The following is a 17,455-nucleotide window of genomic DNA, read 5'->3' as shown; positions in this document are numbered from 1 at the left end:
TTACAAGCATTTGATTAGACGAAGGTCCGGTTTTCAAAGTGACAAGCTAACCTATTCTAAAATCTGGTTTGAGAGTAGTGAATGGCTAATGTATGCACGCCTCTAATTTAAAACAAAAGGAACAAAAGAAATCTGAAACATTCCAGGGCTGCATTCTGTAAATTAAGAATAAGCGCTCATATTCTCATGATCGAAAAGGGGCGTCACTTCTCTCCAAAAATTAATCCAGAGAATAGAATTTGTACACTTTGTAATTTAAATAAGGTGGAGGATGAATTTCATTTTGTAATGATATGTCCTTTCTATACCATCCTCGCCAAGATTTATTATCTACAATTCATGAAATGTATGATATAGATGGTATGGTAGACACTGACATTTTCAAACTTATAATGAGTGCAAGTGATTTTGACAGTATTACTCCAATAACCAAATTTGTCAAATCAGCTTTTGATTCACGAAAGAACATGGACTTATAGATAATTATAGATTATAACAAAGTCCCCATTTGGGCTTAGAGCAGCGACCCCCTGTCATATTTTCATTCTATAGGTTCAATGCAACGTGGACTTGAGCGCCAATTTCTTTTATATTGTAAATATTTGTACTTGTAACTTTAATATTACAATTTCAATTGTAAATATTTGTATTTGTAAATATTAACTATACCAGTTTGTTTGGTGAATGTTAATAAAATATTGATTGATTGATTATACAAAAAAAACCCGTTTCACGCCAAAATTCACCTTTATCATGGGTTTTTTTTCTAATTTTAATACGCTATATCAGGGGCATAGCCAGCTTTTTTTGGTCAAGGGCAAAATAAAAGTTCGGGGGCACAGACGAAAAAAAATACAGTTGCATCATACAATACATGTATGTCTTTGAGCTTCCAAAAAGGCTTAATTGGGACGATGTGTGTGAATAGCGCGCAAAAATTGGTATTTTACAATATTTTTGCCCATTATCAGGACGGAAATGGCTTTATCTTCACAATGTGCGCGCGTAAAATTTTTGTATTCTACACTATTTTGGCCCATGATCGGGCTGAATTTTGGTAGAAAAATGGCTTGCCCCTTTTCTTTTGCCCTTTGCATTTTTTTGTCAGAGGGGCACTTTTTCTTTCACTTTATCTCGGCCCCCCCTGGCTACGCTACAGCGCTATATGTACGCGCACGGTGTCCCAAATGATGTCCTGTTTTGCCTTTTTGAAGCAGGAATATTTTACAGTCCCGGGCCGGGTTACCGGCACACAATATGTATACACCACCGATATTGCCGTACCAAAATGATGTACACCGGGAAGATTTTTTGCCCCACCCCCCATGTTGACCACTGATTGTATGGGCCCCATGGTTACGCTTCATTGTGATTCCGAAGGACTGTTATATACCGAGGGCCATTATACCGAGTATTCCAAAAGCGTCATTACTCCGAATTTACAACAAGGTTCGCTATTCCGAAGGATCAATACTCCGAATTTAGAACATGGTCCGTTACTCCAAAGTGCCATTACTCCGATGAGTAATGACCCTTCGGAGTAACGGACCTTCTCTGAAAGCCTTCAATGCTTACCTTTTTCTTTTTCACAACGAGTGCCATCAAATTCTTTTGGGCAGGTACAGGTAAAATAATATGTCCATTTAACAGAACATTCGCCACCATTCTTACATGGATTGGGGTTGCATGGTCCAGCTGAAAACAGAAAAACATATAATTAATGATCAAATAATTATTGTCTTATTCGGTAATATGCATAACGGAGGGGTATTCCCAGTCGGAGGAAATTTTCTGTTTAGTGACCCGTGTCGTGTAGATACCAATTGATCTTCAAACTAAATAATAAAAGGGAAAGTCATATCTGCATCTGTTCGCTCTGTGTACAAACCTGGTCGAGTTTATCCCACACAGAATGCAGAAGAGGACTAGTAATTAGGAGAAAATGTCTTTTCAAGAATTGCATAAAAACTGACAAAAATCGTTTAAAAGGGAATTTGTGTATGTGGCCGCATCATTAGATTATCAGGGGACGGAAGGAGTCTAGATTTTATGCTATACCTCTGAACTGTCAAGGTTCTATATATTGTGTAGGATATAGGGTTGTTGAACTCGGACCCATGTTTCTAGGATAAGATGACTACTCGGGTATAGCAAACTATATATATTTTGTGTTTCATTTTGTCAAGGCCGATAATTTGAGACCAATGTCAGTCCAATTTCAGTGCAATTGGAATATCTTGAAAATTGTATCTATGTACAATTTTGTTTTTACCCTTTGACCTATTTTTACCTATATATATCATAGGCATTCTAGAAATATACTACCATTGGCTTTCTTACTCCCTAGAACCCAAAGAAATATTTTTTCATAGTTCTATTCCCAGGTGACCTTTGACCTCAATAACTCAGTTTGCTCAATGGTGTCCTTTGGCTCCCGGCTGATTCCGAATCTACACACCCCTGGTTGTTACTTAAAAGAAAAAAATGCAGCAGTACGCAACTTTACGCTTATGCCTATACGGCAATTTGCTTCGACTACTGTTCAAGAGTATTATTTACTAATTCGGTACCCTCAAACGTAAATAAAATATTTTCTATACCGCCCTCCCCCGTATTTGCCCCTCCCCTTTTAACTAAAAGGAACATAAAAAATATTAAGAATAGGGGAACACCGTTCTTCCAGGAGACAATGGACATCTCCATGTTCCCTAATCTCAAGGTATAAAGAGCGGGCAAAAGCTGGATCAAGGAATAATCGCAATGCAATGGTTATGCTTAATCTCATGTATGTTATTATTTAGGCAATTACCTTACTTATAAATTACTACTACATTAACAACCTTTTCTATAAATATACCTCAAATGCAATAATCTTCATTCTGACTACTTTAGAAAGTCCTCACTTGACTGCTAATTAATATCTAAAACTGCATGTCTTTCACTTCAAGTTTCATGTCCAAGTGGCAATAACTTCTATAACTTACTCAGATGCCTAAACTCATTGAAACTGCCAATTGGTTCTGTAATGATTCAGTCACGTAACCGTCTTTAGCGCTCTCAGACCGCCACCTACCATGCTATTTAAAAAGACGGTCCGGTATTCCTATATTGGCTGCTGCTGTGGCCCCTCCAGCTCTTAAACTGTGTAATCCAAATCTTTTGGAGTCTACTCCAATACCTACCAGAGCTTCTTTAAGCAAATCTCTACATCTAGAATATGACATTTTACCTGCCCTCAGGAAATACTTTCCAGATGATTTCATAAACACAAGAGGTCTTAAGAGATACTGATCAGACCCATCTAGCTAAATACCAGCTAATGTGATGTACTTATAGAACATACTGACCGGGCACGTTATTTTACCTGTAGCCGCTATTATAAGCCACACTCCATTCTTAAATTGATCAGTTTTACTTTTCACTATAAACAACCTCATATACGAACCGAAATACTGAATGTCACAAACTCTCAACTCTGCAAGCTCAGAGTGTCTAAGGAAACCTGCGTAAGATATTAGCAGCATGGCACATAGCCGGCATCCCGCCAGACTATCTGGCGAACAATTCTTCCCTACTATAGCATGTAGCATTTCTGGAGTTATGGGTTCCTTTTTTCGGGGAACTGGTTTCTGACTTAGCCTTTTTAAGCCGTTTAACAATAAATGCAAGATTTTATATTCACACGGGTTATTTTTAACTAAAAGTGAACAGTCATGATACCATTTAATCGCGTAAAACGCACTTTCTATTCTTGAATAAGGGCCTCTTCATTGTACAATTTAATCAAATAGCTCGCTATATCGTCTTTAATCGCGGGAAGATACGAAATATTTCGAGACAGACTCCATGCCTTCCAGTTCTCGAATGCTCGGCTATACTTGGCAACCGTGTTTGGCGCTCTAGAAGCCAATAACGCCTTTTCCAGATTCAAGTCTCCAGTCACCCCATCTCTGAAACAAATTAAAAACGTCTATCAGCGAACGTTCGCTTTTGTTGAACTCTTCAACTTGGACTTGACTATTCTGTACTCGGCAGTAAGAAAAAGACTCCCAGTGGATCAAACTCGTTATATTGTATACGTGTGCCCAGTGGCTTTCCGTATTTATATACAATCACATTCCTTCTATAATCTGTGATACAATTAACACCGCATCTCCCAGTGGAGATTAATAAACATCTCTTGCCCAGTGGCTTTGTTGCTATTCAGAGCAAACACATCTTTCTCCACGCCTTAAAATGTAGACGCTTTCAAAACATTCATCACCGTTTTGGTGCCGTTACATTATAAGGGAATATGGATCATGTTTATAATATAATTTGTTGTAATTAACACAAGGCTCCGTTTAACCTTAAACACAACACGGCGCTAGTCATTTTGGGGATCCGAACAGAGAATTAGGATTCTTTCCTTGCACGAAAATATGCTTCGGATCATTGAACCTTAGTTCATTCACTATGGCTTTCTTGTATTTGCTATGTGGTGAAAAGAGAATAGGCCAAAATGCAGCCGAAGTCCAGCAAGGTACTACTAAAGTTGCAGAAGCCTTGCATGCCACTAAGGGCGAATTTCTCGACGGGTGGCTTAGCAATTGGCTTGTCTAGCCTCAAGGCTTAAGAGGTCGTAAGACCAGGCTTAACTGAAAACGTATTTCCCGAAGCACGGCTACCATAGCCTCGAGGCTTCGTTACCCCGTGGGCCAGGCTTGTAGGATTAGCCCCAGGCTTCAGTAAAATTTGCATTTCTCGAAATCAGTCTTCTGTAGCCGTAGTCTACGCAAGCCTGTTAGACCAGGCTTACAGCGGCTTTTCTTGGCCCTGCCTCAGAGCAGGTCTTAGGTCGTAAGCCTTGGTCTATTTCAATTTACAAATTATTTAAATTGTAACGCAAAGTTTATCTTACATATTTTTGACGGTCTTTCAATTAACATGAGTAAGCAGTCGCGTAACTAGGGGTGGAGCTCTTGCCTCCCCCATGAAAAAAGGTAAATTAGGCCTACTTCTGAGAGTTATTAATTAACCTCATTATTTGGTCATTTTAACCTTAAAACTCAATTTTGAAGGTTAAATAAATTGCATTTATCCCACTTTTGTACCATTGGCCTATATGTCACCAGCTTTAATACCTTAAATATGGCATTTGTACCATTTTTTTTTTCAATCCCACCTCCCCCCCATGTCAATAAGAAATCTACGCAGATGCCAAGCAGATCCCATAACTCCTCAGACCCACTCCACCCCTTACAAACCCAAACAGCATGAACGATACCTGCCCCTCATTTATTATGTTTTCCCCCGCTTTCCCCCACCCCACCCCCAAATGAAAATGTCTAGTTACGCCACTGTGGGTAATTAATTGTTCGATTTAGTTGAACATTTCAGCATTTTATTTTAGTGTTCATTTGAGTTAGTTGAATTTTTTTAAGTAGCTGTTGCTATCATAAGACCTACTCATTTTGAATCATCATCATCATCATCATCATCATCATCATCATCATCATCATCATCATCATCATCATCATCATCATCATCATCATCATCATCATCATCATCATCATCATCATCATCATCATCATCATCATCATCATCATCATCATCATCATCATCATCATCATCATCATCATCATCATCATCATCATCATCATCATCATCATCATCATCATCATCATCATCATCATCATCATCATCATCATCATCATCATCATCATCATCATCATCATCATCATCATCATCATCATCATCATCATCATCATCATCATCATCATCATCATCATCATCATGAAGACCTATATGATACCACCTGTCCCTATCCAAGCCTTAATAGTTTGATACTCGTACTTTTCATAAGTAGGCCTATTACAATATTATTTAGGATTGCCTATATTATACCAGGTTGGACATCAATTTAATACAATAGAAGAAGAACAAAATTGGTAAAGATATAGTAAATATTTGACACGAAACAATAATGCATGCAGTATTAAAACTGAATTTACGGATAAGATGCATATAATATTACCATATCTTCTGCTTAAATAATTATAAATATTGTACCAACAGAGAACTTCATGTGAGATCTGAGAAGACTACTGATATCAGCAGTAGATAGCACGTTGGTTGCTTTCCTTTTTAGGGTAATCACAGATTCCTTTCCATTAGGCTTACAGTTTTACCCTTTTTGGGATGCAAAGAAAGACTCACGAGTATAAAGCATAGACGTATCATTCATACAAGTTGAACTCATAAAAAGTCAAGTGGAAATAAAATAATACATAAAAGACACAAAAACAGACACAATATTTTCATGCATCAAGTTGTGTACGGTATAAGCCCAAACACAAGAGCGCGGGTCCAGGCTAGTCTTTGCGCCGGGAACATTGCGATAATGAGCCGGCAACCTTGTTAGTACGGTAAACCGTGAGGACCACAGCTTATGTACATCTATACCTCCAACAGCCTATACAATTAAGTCGCTGGTTGAAAGGGACGAGGTTGTCAAGCGTTAAGCCTACAAGGCCACTAAGACTAGGTTGAATTTGCGTTGAAGAAATCCGGCTAGAGTTAAGACTCGGGCTTCGAGAGCGGGCTAGGCTTAGTAGCCTGAAGGCCACCTTAAGACTACGGCTTAATAAGACTTCTGTCGGGAAACTCGCCCTAAGTGTTTAACTGCCTTGCTCACCAAAGTTATTGGTGGAACCAACCAATTCTGGGCTCCAGCCCAATCACATATAAATGCGTCAACGTGAGCTGTTTTGGGCGACCAGTACTTTGAATTAAATGTTCTCAGTTTTGTGTTGAATTCATCAGCAAACCGGTCTACAGAATGTGGTCCCCACATTTTATCAATCATGTCAAAAATTCTGGACTCACACCCCAATCGTCAAAATCTATTCTCCTGCTCAGCTCATCAGCTTCAGAATTTTCAGACCTGGGAACCCAATTTATTTCTATTTCAATGCCTTTGTTCTTACACAAATTGTAAATGCTCAAAGAAATTTCCTGTAATTCTGGCTTCATGCTACCTTTAGTGACTATGGAGACCACGCCTTGATTATCGGTAGACAATGATATCTTCTTTCCTTGTAATTGGGGTGTAAAGGATTGCAAAGCTAAAAATACACCTTTAAGTTCTCTCCAGGTGGAACTCTTTTGTTTTCAATTATGTTCCAATTCTGAAAAACTTTAATCCCCACACTCTGCCGACCAGGCCCCGCAACCCGAATCACTAGCATCTGAATATACCAAGCATACTGGACAAGAATATTCAAAGAGAAGTCTCTTATTCAACTCTACTACATGTTCTCTCCAAAAAATAGTTCTTCTATCACACTACTGTCACTGGACAGCTTATAAACTTTATCCCAGTGAACTCTCCTCTCTACTTCCATGTATAAATACTTTGACTTCAATTGAGCGATGTATCCCACTACTGGGTATAATGACATAACCTTGCCTGCAAAGGAGGCTAGCTTTCTAGCCGAAACATATGGCAAATCCTTTTGAATTCTTTCAAAAATTGCAATGATATCGTTAACCCTTCTTTCTGTAACGCTAATCGCCCCTATTGTTGAGTCCCATGTTAACCCTAACCAATCTAACCGTTTAGTTGGATTCCAAACTGACTTGTCTACATTAGGCACTAAACCGGCTGAGAGCAAATCTGCTTTTACTTGTTTTGCAATCACTTCACACTGATCAAAGGACCCCGCTCGTCCCCATCCATCATCTAAATACAGTACTATGAAGATCCACTGTCTTCTCCAATATCTTACCAAAGGTCTTAAAGTTTTAGTGAAGATGAAAGGTGCCGATTTTAAGCCAAAAGCTAAGACCTTAAATGAGTAATATTTGATTGTGCCACTGAACTCCCATGCGAAACACAGGTACTGGGTGTGATCTGGGAATATCTCCAAATGATGATAACCCGACTTGAGATCAAATGAGAACATAAAATCATCTTTGTTAAAAAATTCTAAGGCACATTTCCAGTCTTCGAACTTGATCTTCTCTCCCCAAACAAAATAATTAATATATCTGAGATCTAAAATTAATCTTAATTTCCCTGAACTTTGTTCAGAAACTGAAAGTGGATTAATTATCTTCGGTATTTCATCACATTCAACTACCAATTGTTTGTCTAAAAGTTCTTGAATTGCCTGTGATACGAATTCTCGATGTTTAATAGCAGATTTGTTATTGTTAAATTTGGCGGGTCCAGGCGAAGATAGCAACGGATCTTGTATCCGTTAGAAATTAAGTCAATAATGTCAGGTTCCGCTCCAATGAACCGCCAAAAGGCAATGATGCTTTAAGCCTACCTTTAACGTAAGGCTCCTCGCGTCCTAATTCGTATTCAAAATAATTATTGAAATAGAAGTCAATATCATCGTACCCAGAATGTAGAGTGTTAACGGCCTTGACCACTCCTGTCGAACTTGTACCCGGTAAACCATAATCTGTGCACAATTATGAAACGTTTTTCAAAAAATTCCTATTAGTTTTTGAAGCTACGTATGTGCGTTCATCATGACATTTCATACTCACCTACCAAATATTTGTAGGCTTGTGATCAACTTTATAACTTCAACTATAACCCCATGTAGGGCTTATTATTATATTTTTACCAAGTATCAAAGCTTTGTTGAAATCCCGATCTGTTAGATCTCTAACCGTACATTTTCTATATCTTTTTCCTGTCTCATACTCGCAAATAAATAAATCTATATTTGTATTACCTTCATTGTTAATACCATCTGGCTCCCTCCTTGGGCATATTTGAGGTAGATGCTGCCCCATAACCTTTGGTTGCAGACTGGGAAGCGGCAGTGCACTGTCTGCGCCAATGACCCCTCTCACCACAGGCAAAACATCTGTCGCCTCCTTTCTGGGAATTCCCAAATTGATATTGACCGTATCCATAATTTTGGCGACGAAAATTAGCGCCACTAGGATTACCATACGCCTGACCATACTGCATTTTGCGCTGATACGGCTTTTGTTGACGAGACGCCGCTCGCGCTCTCTTCTTTCTACTGGCCTTTGCCTGCGCTGATCTGATACGGCGGTCATCATCAGAATCTTCTGCTAGGTCGTCTGACAGATATTCATCAACGACGGCCCACCCCGTCTGATTTATCAGCTAGTCTTATCAGTTTATTTCTCTTAGAAAGTTTCTCTGCAGATTCTTTCAAAAGGGCAGAACTTCGGTGATGTTGCCCTCTTCAATACGGGAAATGGAGGCTTCAACATTCGATAAAATCTCGTGATTGAATTGGAACTGAGTTTTGTTACCTCTGTGGTTGAAATTTAGCTTGGATTGTAACTTTAATTCTTCAACCTCTTTAGATGCTGATTTTAGGGCAATACTGGCGTTATCAATGTAGGAAGTCACACCCGAAATCGCCTGATTCACTATCTGAGAAATCACCTGGGCGGACACTGGCGCTGGTTGCGCCGGAGGAGCCGCAGGTGGCTGCGCTAGATTCTCTTGAGCTTGATGTTGAGGAGCTTGAGCTTGATTCACTGCGTCTGACTGTGCCCCGATTTGAGGGACACCAATATTATTAGCTAATATCTGTGCAGCGACCTGGTTAGGAGCGGGTTCCTGACGAACAATTACAAATTGTCCTTCTTGCGACATGTTATTAAGTTTATGTCAATAAAACAAAATTAGTACTCACGATAGTACCCGGCTTATGTCTATCGTACACCTTCCAAAGGACAACAAATTAATTCCAGCGAAACTCCTATTCACAACTCCACAACTCCAAACTCAAATTTTGCAACGTAAATCTATCCGTGTACAGTCAATCTATCCGTGATGTGCACTGGTCTCTAGGAAAACAGTCAATGACTGGCCAACGCCCTAGCGCCTACCTTCGTATAACCCGCCTAACTCTTACGTAACATTCACCAATGTTATGCAAATAGGGTTCCTGGCTCATAACAGAAAATTCATTTACAGTACAATCCGGGCCAAGGAGCCCGGCATACCGCATGATTTCATTTTACTAACCTTCACCCAAAGCTGACAAGAAAAGGACCAGGTAAGCAATGACCAAACCTTTCATGTTACGTGTTTTGTAAACAAAGTGGACCTGAAGATTGGAAAGAAACGAAAACTATTAGACTCTTGTTAGTTGTTTGTAAAGTCAACTTAGAAAATCTTGGGTCGATTAAAATACCAGTTTACTACAGCTCGAATCCGGACCAGACCTGCTGGCTGAAGCCACTTGGCAGTTTATAAATACCTGTAAAAACTGTTGATGTGTCCTTTGCCTCATCAGTGATCAAGTTTATCCAACATCAGTGATAAAGTTTATCCAGCATCAGTGATAAAGCACTATCCCAGATAGTAACACTACATTGACCCAACGTTTGCCCAATCTAGGCAACTAACCTTTGTACGTTGGACCAACGTTATTTTTTGACGTTGATCTAACGTTGATCTAACACGTAACACGTTGATCTAACGCGCTCAATGTTCCTAACTTTGGGCCAAAATTGACCCAACCCTAATACAGATGTCATTTGTTTATTGGCTAGACGTTGGGCCAACATCAAATCTTTTACATTCGAGGTTAAGAGTCCGAATCCTTTTCGGTAGATTTGTGTTGTCATTCTTAACATCCTGATAATATTTCACTCAAAGGTTGTCTCTTTTGCACAGTCTAAATTACGTTGAAATATAACGCAATACCACATTTTGGATGCGTTTCACCAGGAAAGTTGAAAAAGAAGGAGGGAGAACGGAATTATATCCTTGAGATAATCCCGTAGGTAATCCTGTCGCACCTATTCATAGTCCTTTATTCTCAAGTAGTTACACATCTACTTGAAAGTAGCCTTTGATGTGATGTGGGTTGCTTTGATTTTTGATCATCTATATTTTATTGTTTTATGTATTTTCCTGTCATTTCCTGTCATTTCCTGCAAACCTAATAAAGATATTTTGATAATTGAAAATAGGCTGTATCATAAATCGTAGAGGTTGAACGCGTAACCAAGCGTGCAAAATTATTATTTGCCATGGAACTTCGGTCATATTTTATTTGAAATAAACTGGATGTTAGGATCTGCATGCATGGTATGCATAGTATTGATGGTATACAGATACTGACCTTTCCCTAAAACTAGTAAGCAGCAACTTGTGTATCACACCCGTCATGGGTTCGAACCCTTTTGTTGTATTTTATTGTTAAACCTTAATAGCGTGATTGCTTTTGAATGAGCGGCAACACACATATTTTGTTTGAGGATAGCTGGATCTATCTCCTTTCTTTACATCTTCTCTGGTTTCACCTAACGGACTGGCCGTTGCCAATCAATATTAGTAGGGATGACCATCATAATTTCATGTTGCCGCCATTGCTACAAAAGATTGTTTTCTGGAAAGAACTCATCAACAGAAGTATTTTGGTGGTTAAATGGTCAAAATCGGTCAAAAACTTTTCGAATTATGACTTTTCACAAGTTTCCCATTCTGACTGGTCATTGGAACGAAATAAATTGACAAAGTCTAAAAATACCAATGTGAGCAAAAGTGGTATAAGCATATTATATTTACCTTTTTATATTTCTTTATTTTAATATACAGCCTGTCTCAAAAAAAGTTGTGCAAGTGAAAAGTGCACTCTTTGGCAATTAGGAAATACCGTTGTGACATGATACTTACATCAACGTCAAGGGCACAGTCTTGGCTCTCAAATACCGTTTGTTCTGTTCAATTTGCTCTTTTTAATCTCGAGATATGTTTAGTTAAGAACGAAAGGGTAAAATCACAATTGTGCCACTTTTACTAGGGAATAGGGCTGTACATGTAAATCAATGATAGCTGATGTTGATGCGTCTAATGCACGAGCCCGAAGGGGCTCGTGCATTAGACGCATCAACACCAGCGCGCGTGCATTATTTTGTCCTATTTCATTAATTTGTCAAATTTTATGAACTTGTCAAAGTTCATTAGCCCATAAGTGTGTAATATTTGTTTGTCTTTTAACATGTCTTGAATGACAAAAAGAACAGTATTTATCATGGTAAATACATTGAGATGCACATGTATTTAATTTTGCAGGTGAATGTGAAATATTTATTTATCGTTTAATTTGTCGTAAGAGGAAAAAGAGAATCATTATACCTTTATCGTGATAAAACATTAAAAAAAACAATTTTGTATTGTTGTGTAATTGATGCATTCTTTTGATTTTACGAAGGGACTCTTGATATACTTGATGCTATCATTGATTTACATGTACAGCCCTAGTAAAAGTGGCACAATTGTGATTTTAGCCTTTCGTTGTTAAGTAAGCATATCTCAAGATTAGAACAAGCAAATTGAACAGACTAAACGGTATTTGAGAGCTAAGACTATGCCCTTGACGTCGATGTAAGCATTATGTCACAATGGTATTTTCTAATTGCCACAGAGGGCGCTTTTTACTTGCACAATTTTTTTTTAGACAGGCTGTATTATGCAAACATGAAACAAGCATATTGTGAAAGTATCAAATGGGTTTCTTATGAAATGACACTTTACTAGTCAATAGCATTAAGTATTTCTTCAAACCGAGGCACTGAAATCATGCTTTTAGAAAACATTTGCCAAAAATCATCCATAATGGCCGAAGTGGCACAAAATCAAAAGTCCAGGTGAACTTTTTTTCCACAACAATATACACTACACATAAGAAAAATACTAATGTACTACAAGGGATTTTCAACATGCACAGCTTTGTCCTGATATAACTTCTGGGGTTTTAACAAAATGTTTAACCTCTATTGTGATTGGCAGCAGCATAAGGTATCTCTTTGATAGCTGATAATGCCCAGCCATTCAGCAAGTGGCTAATAACTGACCTTGATAGGCTTGAATGAATACTGTCATCTGCTACTAAACCATCACACTCTAGGAACTGGTCACTCCATATCATGTCCATATGCTACAGGGAGCACAGTACTTTAACAATGGAGTGAAAGACTTATTATTGATTAGGCGCGAATTTTAAAAGTACAGCTCCTGTGCGTGTATAGCAGCAAGTCAGTGCAGATGGTATAAATATAAGAAAATATTTAGGGTTGAAATCAGGTGAAAAATACATCGAATGGGCACGAAACTTCACATTTATGTTCAGAAAGGTGTCTTCTTAGCATGATTCGAAAGGAGTATGGAAATTCCAAAGGGAAGCTGGTGATTTAATTTGTAACTCGAGATCTACTTGTTCAATTTTTTAACCTTTTTACAGAGGGTATGATAGAGGTATTGCTGGCAACTCTGCCAAATTACAGCTCAGTAGGCTACGTTTTTCATCTGAAATTATTGACATGAATATTTTGTGCCATTCTTGAGCAGTGCTGAACTCAGCCACTGGCAATTAAGCGCACTGTGGCGATGGACCAATTTTGACTCGCACTTACAGGAAAATGAAATAAGTTATGTTGCTGTAATTTGCAAGATAGTTACAAATTATAATTGGCATTCACATCTCTAATTTTTACAGAAAAATTATGAAAAATAAAAGAATGAGCTCAATTTAGAAATGTCTGTGCAAGCAGTGCACAGTTGAGCTCCCTGCATGTCTATGGGAATGTTCTAATCAAGTTGATGGTTCATTGGTCATCCCTAATATTAGCGTACAATCACGAAACTATCGATCATACCGTCAAGGGCGAGTGACAAACAATCACGCATTCTGAATTGATATATCAAGTCTATGATCAGTGGCGTAGCCAAGGGGGGGCAAGGGCAGCTGCACCTCTGTGAGAAGCCTTATGGGGTCATTGGGTGGGCGCAGGATATTTGGTAGTGCCGTACTATTACGCTATGTTTTAGATTCGAGAAGGATGTCGGTATTTACATCCTCTGTTTTACACGTTGTTTTCACCCTTTTATGACTGTCTAAAATTCCCTTTGTGAACCTATAGGTGATAACCACTTACTTCTCACTCTATTCGCTACTTGCATTGTTCCGCCATTATGCACTATGTGCGGGAGAGCCTCGAACTGGCAGCATACATGAATGGGAATTGAACTAGTCATAACGTTCTGTGTAAGGTTACATAATTCTTCCTTTCATGTATGCTGCCAGTTCGAGGCTCTCCCCGCACATAGTGCATAATGGAGGAACCGTGCAAGTAGCGAATTGCAATACTTCAGGTTACTCGATGTGCACTGAAAAAAGTGAAATTTCTTGGCCCTTTCTTGCGAGTCAGTTGGAGAGTTCCATACCCACGTTGTCCTGTCAAAATTGATCATGGTTGACCCGGTATGACCTGTGTCATCTTGCAAAGGACATGGTTCATTCCATTATTTCTTGAGGGAAATTCTAGGGAAATTCTACCCGCGTCACTTTTTTTAAACAGCGCCCGCGTTTGGTCACGCTTTTAGTGCTCTGAATGATATTTCAACAAATTGGGGATACATTATTACGTAGGCTCCCGGTACTTGCTTCAGTGGTTTCGTGCATGTGCCCGGTCCATACCATCAATGTGATAGAAAACACCCCTATTTGAGAAATGGATGATCAATATGCATTACGTATGAGGTCAACCATGGTCAACACAATCAATTAACCTTTAGGGCCAGCCATTTTGCATTTCAAAATAAACAGGCAAGACACGACGAGATTGTGCTCAAGACGTGACTACAAATTGGGTTTTTTAACGAATGCAGAACGGCCTTATACGTCGATTGTACACCCAAACCTTGCACTGTATACAAGCAACAATTTGGAGAGCTCATATATGCAGGTGAGACAAATTAAACTCAAAAGTGACATCAATAACACCATGCCCAAACGCAGTAGGAACAGTTCAGTCGATTTTATAGTATGTATAATCGACTGATTATTCGGTCTAGATATTTGGCATTCGGTGAGAGCAAAATGTAAATAATATGGGGTCGTTGGGTGAGAATATGACTTTTTTTTAATGGAACCATGGTAGGTATTATAGAAGGAGGTTCCACAGAAAAATCCTAATCCACTCAATAGGGTTAAGCCGATTACGCTATTCAACGCGAGTCATCACTTGAATGGATTTAATCAGTGCAGTCCCTCAAACACGGCCTTTGATGTTTATGATCGTTATGCGACAATATCGATAATCTATTTTAAAATTTAATTTAAACAGACCCCCCAGGTGACCCGTACCGGAAATGGATGGTATTAGTTTTGCATCCTTTTGCATCGGTCACATGATCTTTGATTGCGTCATTGTGTTTCCGAGTTCAAGTTGATTTACTAGCGAAAACCTGATCGAATTCCCTCATTTCCTTCCAAAGTTACGGTGAATTTGTGTATTTTTTCTGATCATGATTAGTGATACTGGCGAGTGTCTGCGGGACTTTTAAACCAGTGGAAATGATTTCGAAATGTTTTCCAAGACTGGCAATGTTGTTTCTATGATCCGCCAAGCTTGGCCATAAGAAATATTGGCGTTGTAAAATTACCGGAAGTAAATTGTTTTCCTTTGTTTATGATCACGGCCACAATGCTTTGTGGGTAAAAATGACGTCATTCTGCTTAGAAGTCGCGATAACGGTGGTTCATAACCGGACAAGCTCAATAGATAAGAAGCTTAGCAAATCGATAGTGCACCATTCATACCTGATTGCTCAGTATCGACTCATAACGATCATAGTACAAAGGAAACTGGGTTCGTGAATTCTCCTACTATAATACCTACCATGATGGAACCTTTGGGTGAGAGCAAAAAACCTAGTTCTAAGTGGCTTCAAATGGTTCTAAATGGCTTTCAAATTAAGTAACAAAATCAGTGATAAATGAAAGTTGCTGTTCAAATTGAAAAATACGGGTCATTTGGCGATAGATCAAAATGCTAAAAGACGGTCTTAACTAGACTCGCTGAGGCTCATGGACGCCGTTCCTATGTCCATCAGAGCCTCGTATTTCCCATTTTGTGTGTAAATTTGATTTACACGCTATCTCTATGGAGATTTACGCTTTAGATTTTGCGCCGCTATTCCATTTTAACAAATTTCTTTGAAATTTGGAATATGCATATAAAACTGTACTCATTAATGGGATCAACCCAAATTCCAGGATTCTTACCAACTTCTTAAAACGCAATATCATTTCGAATTTCGGCAAATAAAGATGATTTACGACGTCGTCTCTCTCGCCATGCCCCACAAAAATGATCACGAACTGAAATCAGTGAAATGTAACAAATGCTATTGCGCATGCGCAGTAGGCTCATTTACCAGTCACACTAATTGCTAAGCATTGAGGTCAGCGCCCAAAATGGTGAGATAAACTAGGAACACTTCATAATTCAGTTGGTGACATACGTGATGCGGGAAGATCACACGTACAGTGCGTTAACGGCATAGGGAGTGAGATGACAACAAGGAATATCCAGGGTTGCCAATGCAACAATAAATAAGCCCAAAATGCCAGCAATAAGTACGGATTTGAACGACTGGTAATTAGATTAACAACAAGGTCACGCGTGAAAATATAAACGCTAAAATTGATGGCCACCTAATTTTCACATATCGAAAACACACTAATATCATTATTAATCAGTGTACCACCAAAAATATCAATAATATTATTATAATTAAATAAAATCTTTTATCATTACTATTTCTATATCTCCTAGATTGCAAGTCACTTGGCTAATTCATGTCATTGTTGACATACTTGTGTCACGAAAATAGCATCATGCATAGCATATGCCAGCATCAACGATATCGTAACCATAGGGAAAAATACAAAACAGATATACACATTTCAGAGATATAAAGTGTTGTCAGATTCCTTTAAGAATAATTTATACACATGTACAGTTCTGTATTTCTTTATATATACATATGCACATAGCACATTAAAATATAAGCCATCTTTGCGAAACACAACAATATAAATCTGTCTCCCCTACGCATAATAGAACATTCCCATAAATTAAGTACACCGGAAGTTCCTCTCATCTTACGTAATTCTTACCGACGTCTAAACAAATGCAACGGAGAACGGCACGAGGGATTTTGTCCTGAAAATTGTTTCATCGTGACGATCAGAAACGCCAAAAATTTCTTTTTTACTACGCTGCATATTCTACTGGAATCAAAGTACATGTAGGGATCACATTTGAAGGTAAATAGGCCAAATATTCCAAGAAAATCTACTCACTAGGACTTTAGGGAGTCCGCATTGAGTACACGGCTATAGGAAAAACCAATAACAGTGACTAGTCTTAACAGCCCTACATACGTATCACCTCCAAAATCAGTGCCCCCCCCCTCATGCTGGTCTCAATTTCCTCTTTAACATAACAATTCAAACAAAGATTTGCTGAAGCATGACAATGGCTCTGGACAAGGTGTAAAGCAATGGAAATTCAGAAATAAACACAGACGAGACGGACAATTTTGGACTGTGTATGGAATACTACGGGAACAAGCGTCTTTTGTTCGAAGTCAGGCATGAGTAAAGTGGAT

The 17,455-nt window shown here is 38.7% G+C and overlaps 1 protein-coding gene and 1 long non-coding RNA gene across 5 annotated transcripts in view; both read right to left on the bottom strand.

Moving 5' to 3' along the window:
• Nucleotides 1–17,455, bottom strand: part of LOC140139400 (EGF-like repeat and discoidin I-like domain-containing protein 3) — a 38,498-nt gene that overhangs the window by 2,432 nt on the left and 18,611 nt on the right. For all 3 annotated transcript variants that reach the window (XM_072161162.1, XM_072161161.1, XM_072161163.1), the window contains exons 2-3: nt 10,013–10,094; nt 1,576–1,695 (exon numbers count right to left, since the gene is read on the bottom strand). In XM_072161162.1, the coding sequence (XP_072017263.1) occupies nt 1,576–1,695; nt 10,013–10,067 (175 nt within the window). In that variant the 5' untranslated portion in view covers nt 10,068–10,094. The remainder of the gene's footprint in view (nt 1–1,575; nt 1,696–10,012; nt 10,095–17,455) is intronic.
• LOC140139399 (uncharacterized) lies at nt 3,766–9,114 on the bottom strand. Of its 2 annotated transcripts, none has more exons than XR_011857109.1 (3): nt 8,733–9,114; nt 8,316–8,453; nt 3,766–3,950 (listed from the first exon to the last, which is right to left on the bottom strand). It is a non-coding gene; the product is annotated as an uncharacterized lncRNA (long non-coding RNA). The 2 variants fall into 2 exon arrangements; XR_011857108.1 differs by having other exon boundaries at nt 8,390–8,453.

Source organism: Amphiura filiformis, chromosome 18 (genome assembly GCF_039555335.1).
Source record: "Amphiura filiformis chromosome 18, Afil_fr2py, whole genome shotgun sequence".
NCBI lineage: Eukaryota > Metazoa > Echinodermata > Ophiuroidea > Amphilepidida > Amphiuridae > Amphiura > Amphiura filiformis.
The sequence above is the reverse complement of the archived record's forward strand: the minus strand, read 5'-3'. Positions and strand labels throughout refer to the sequence as shown.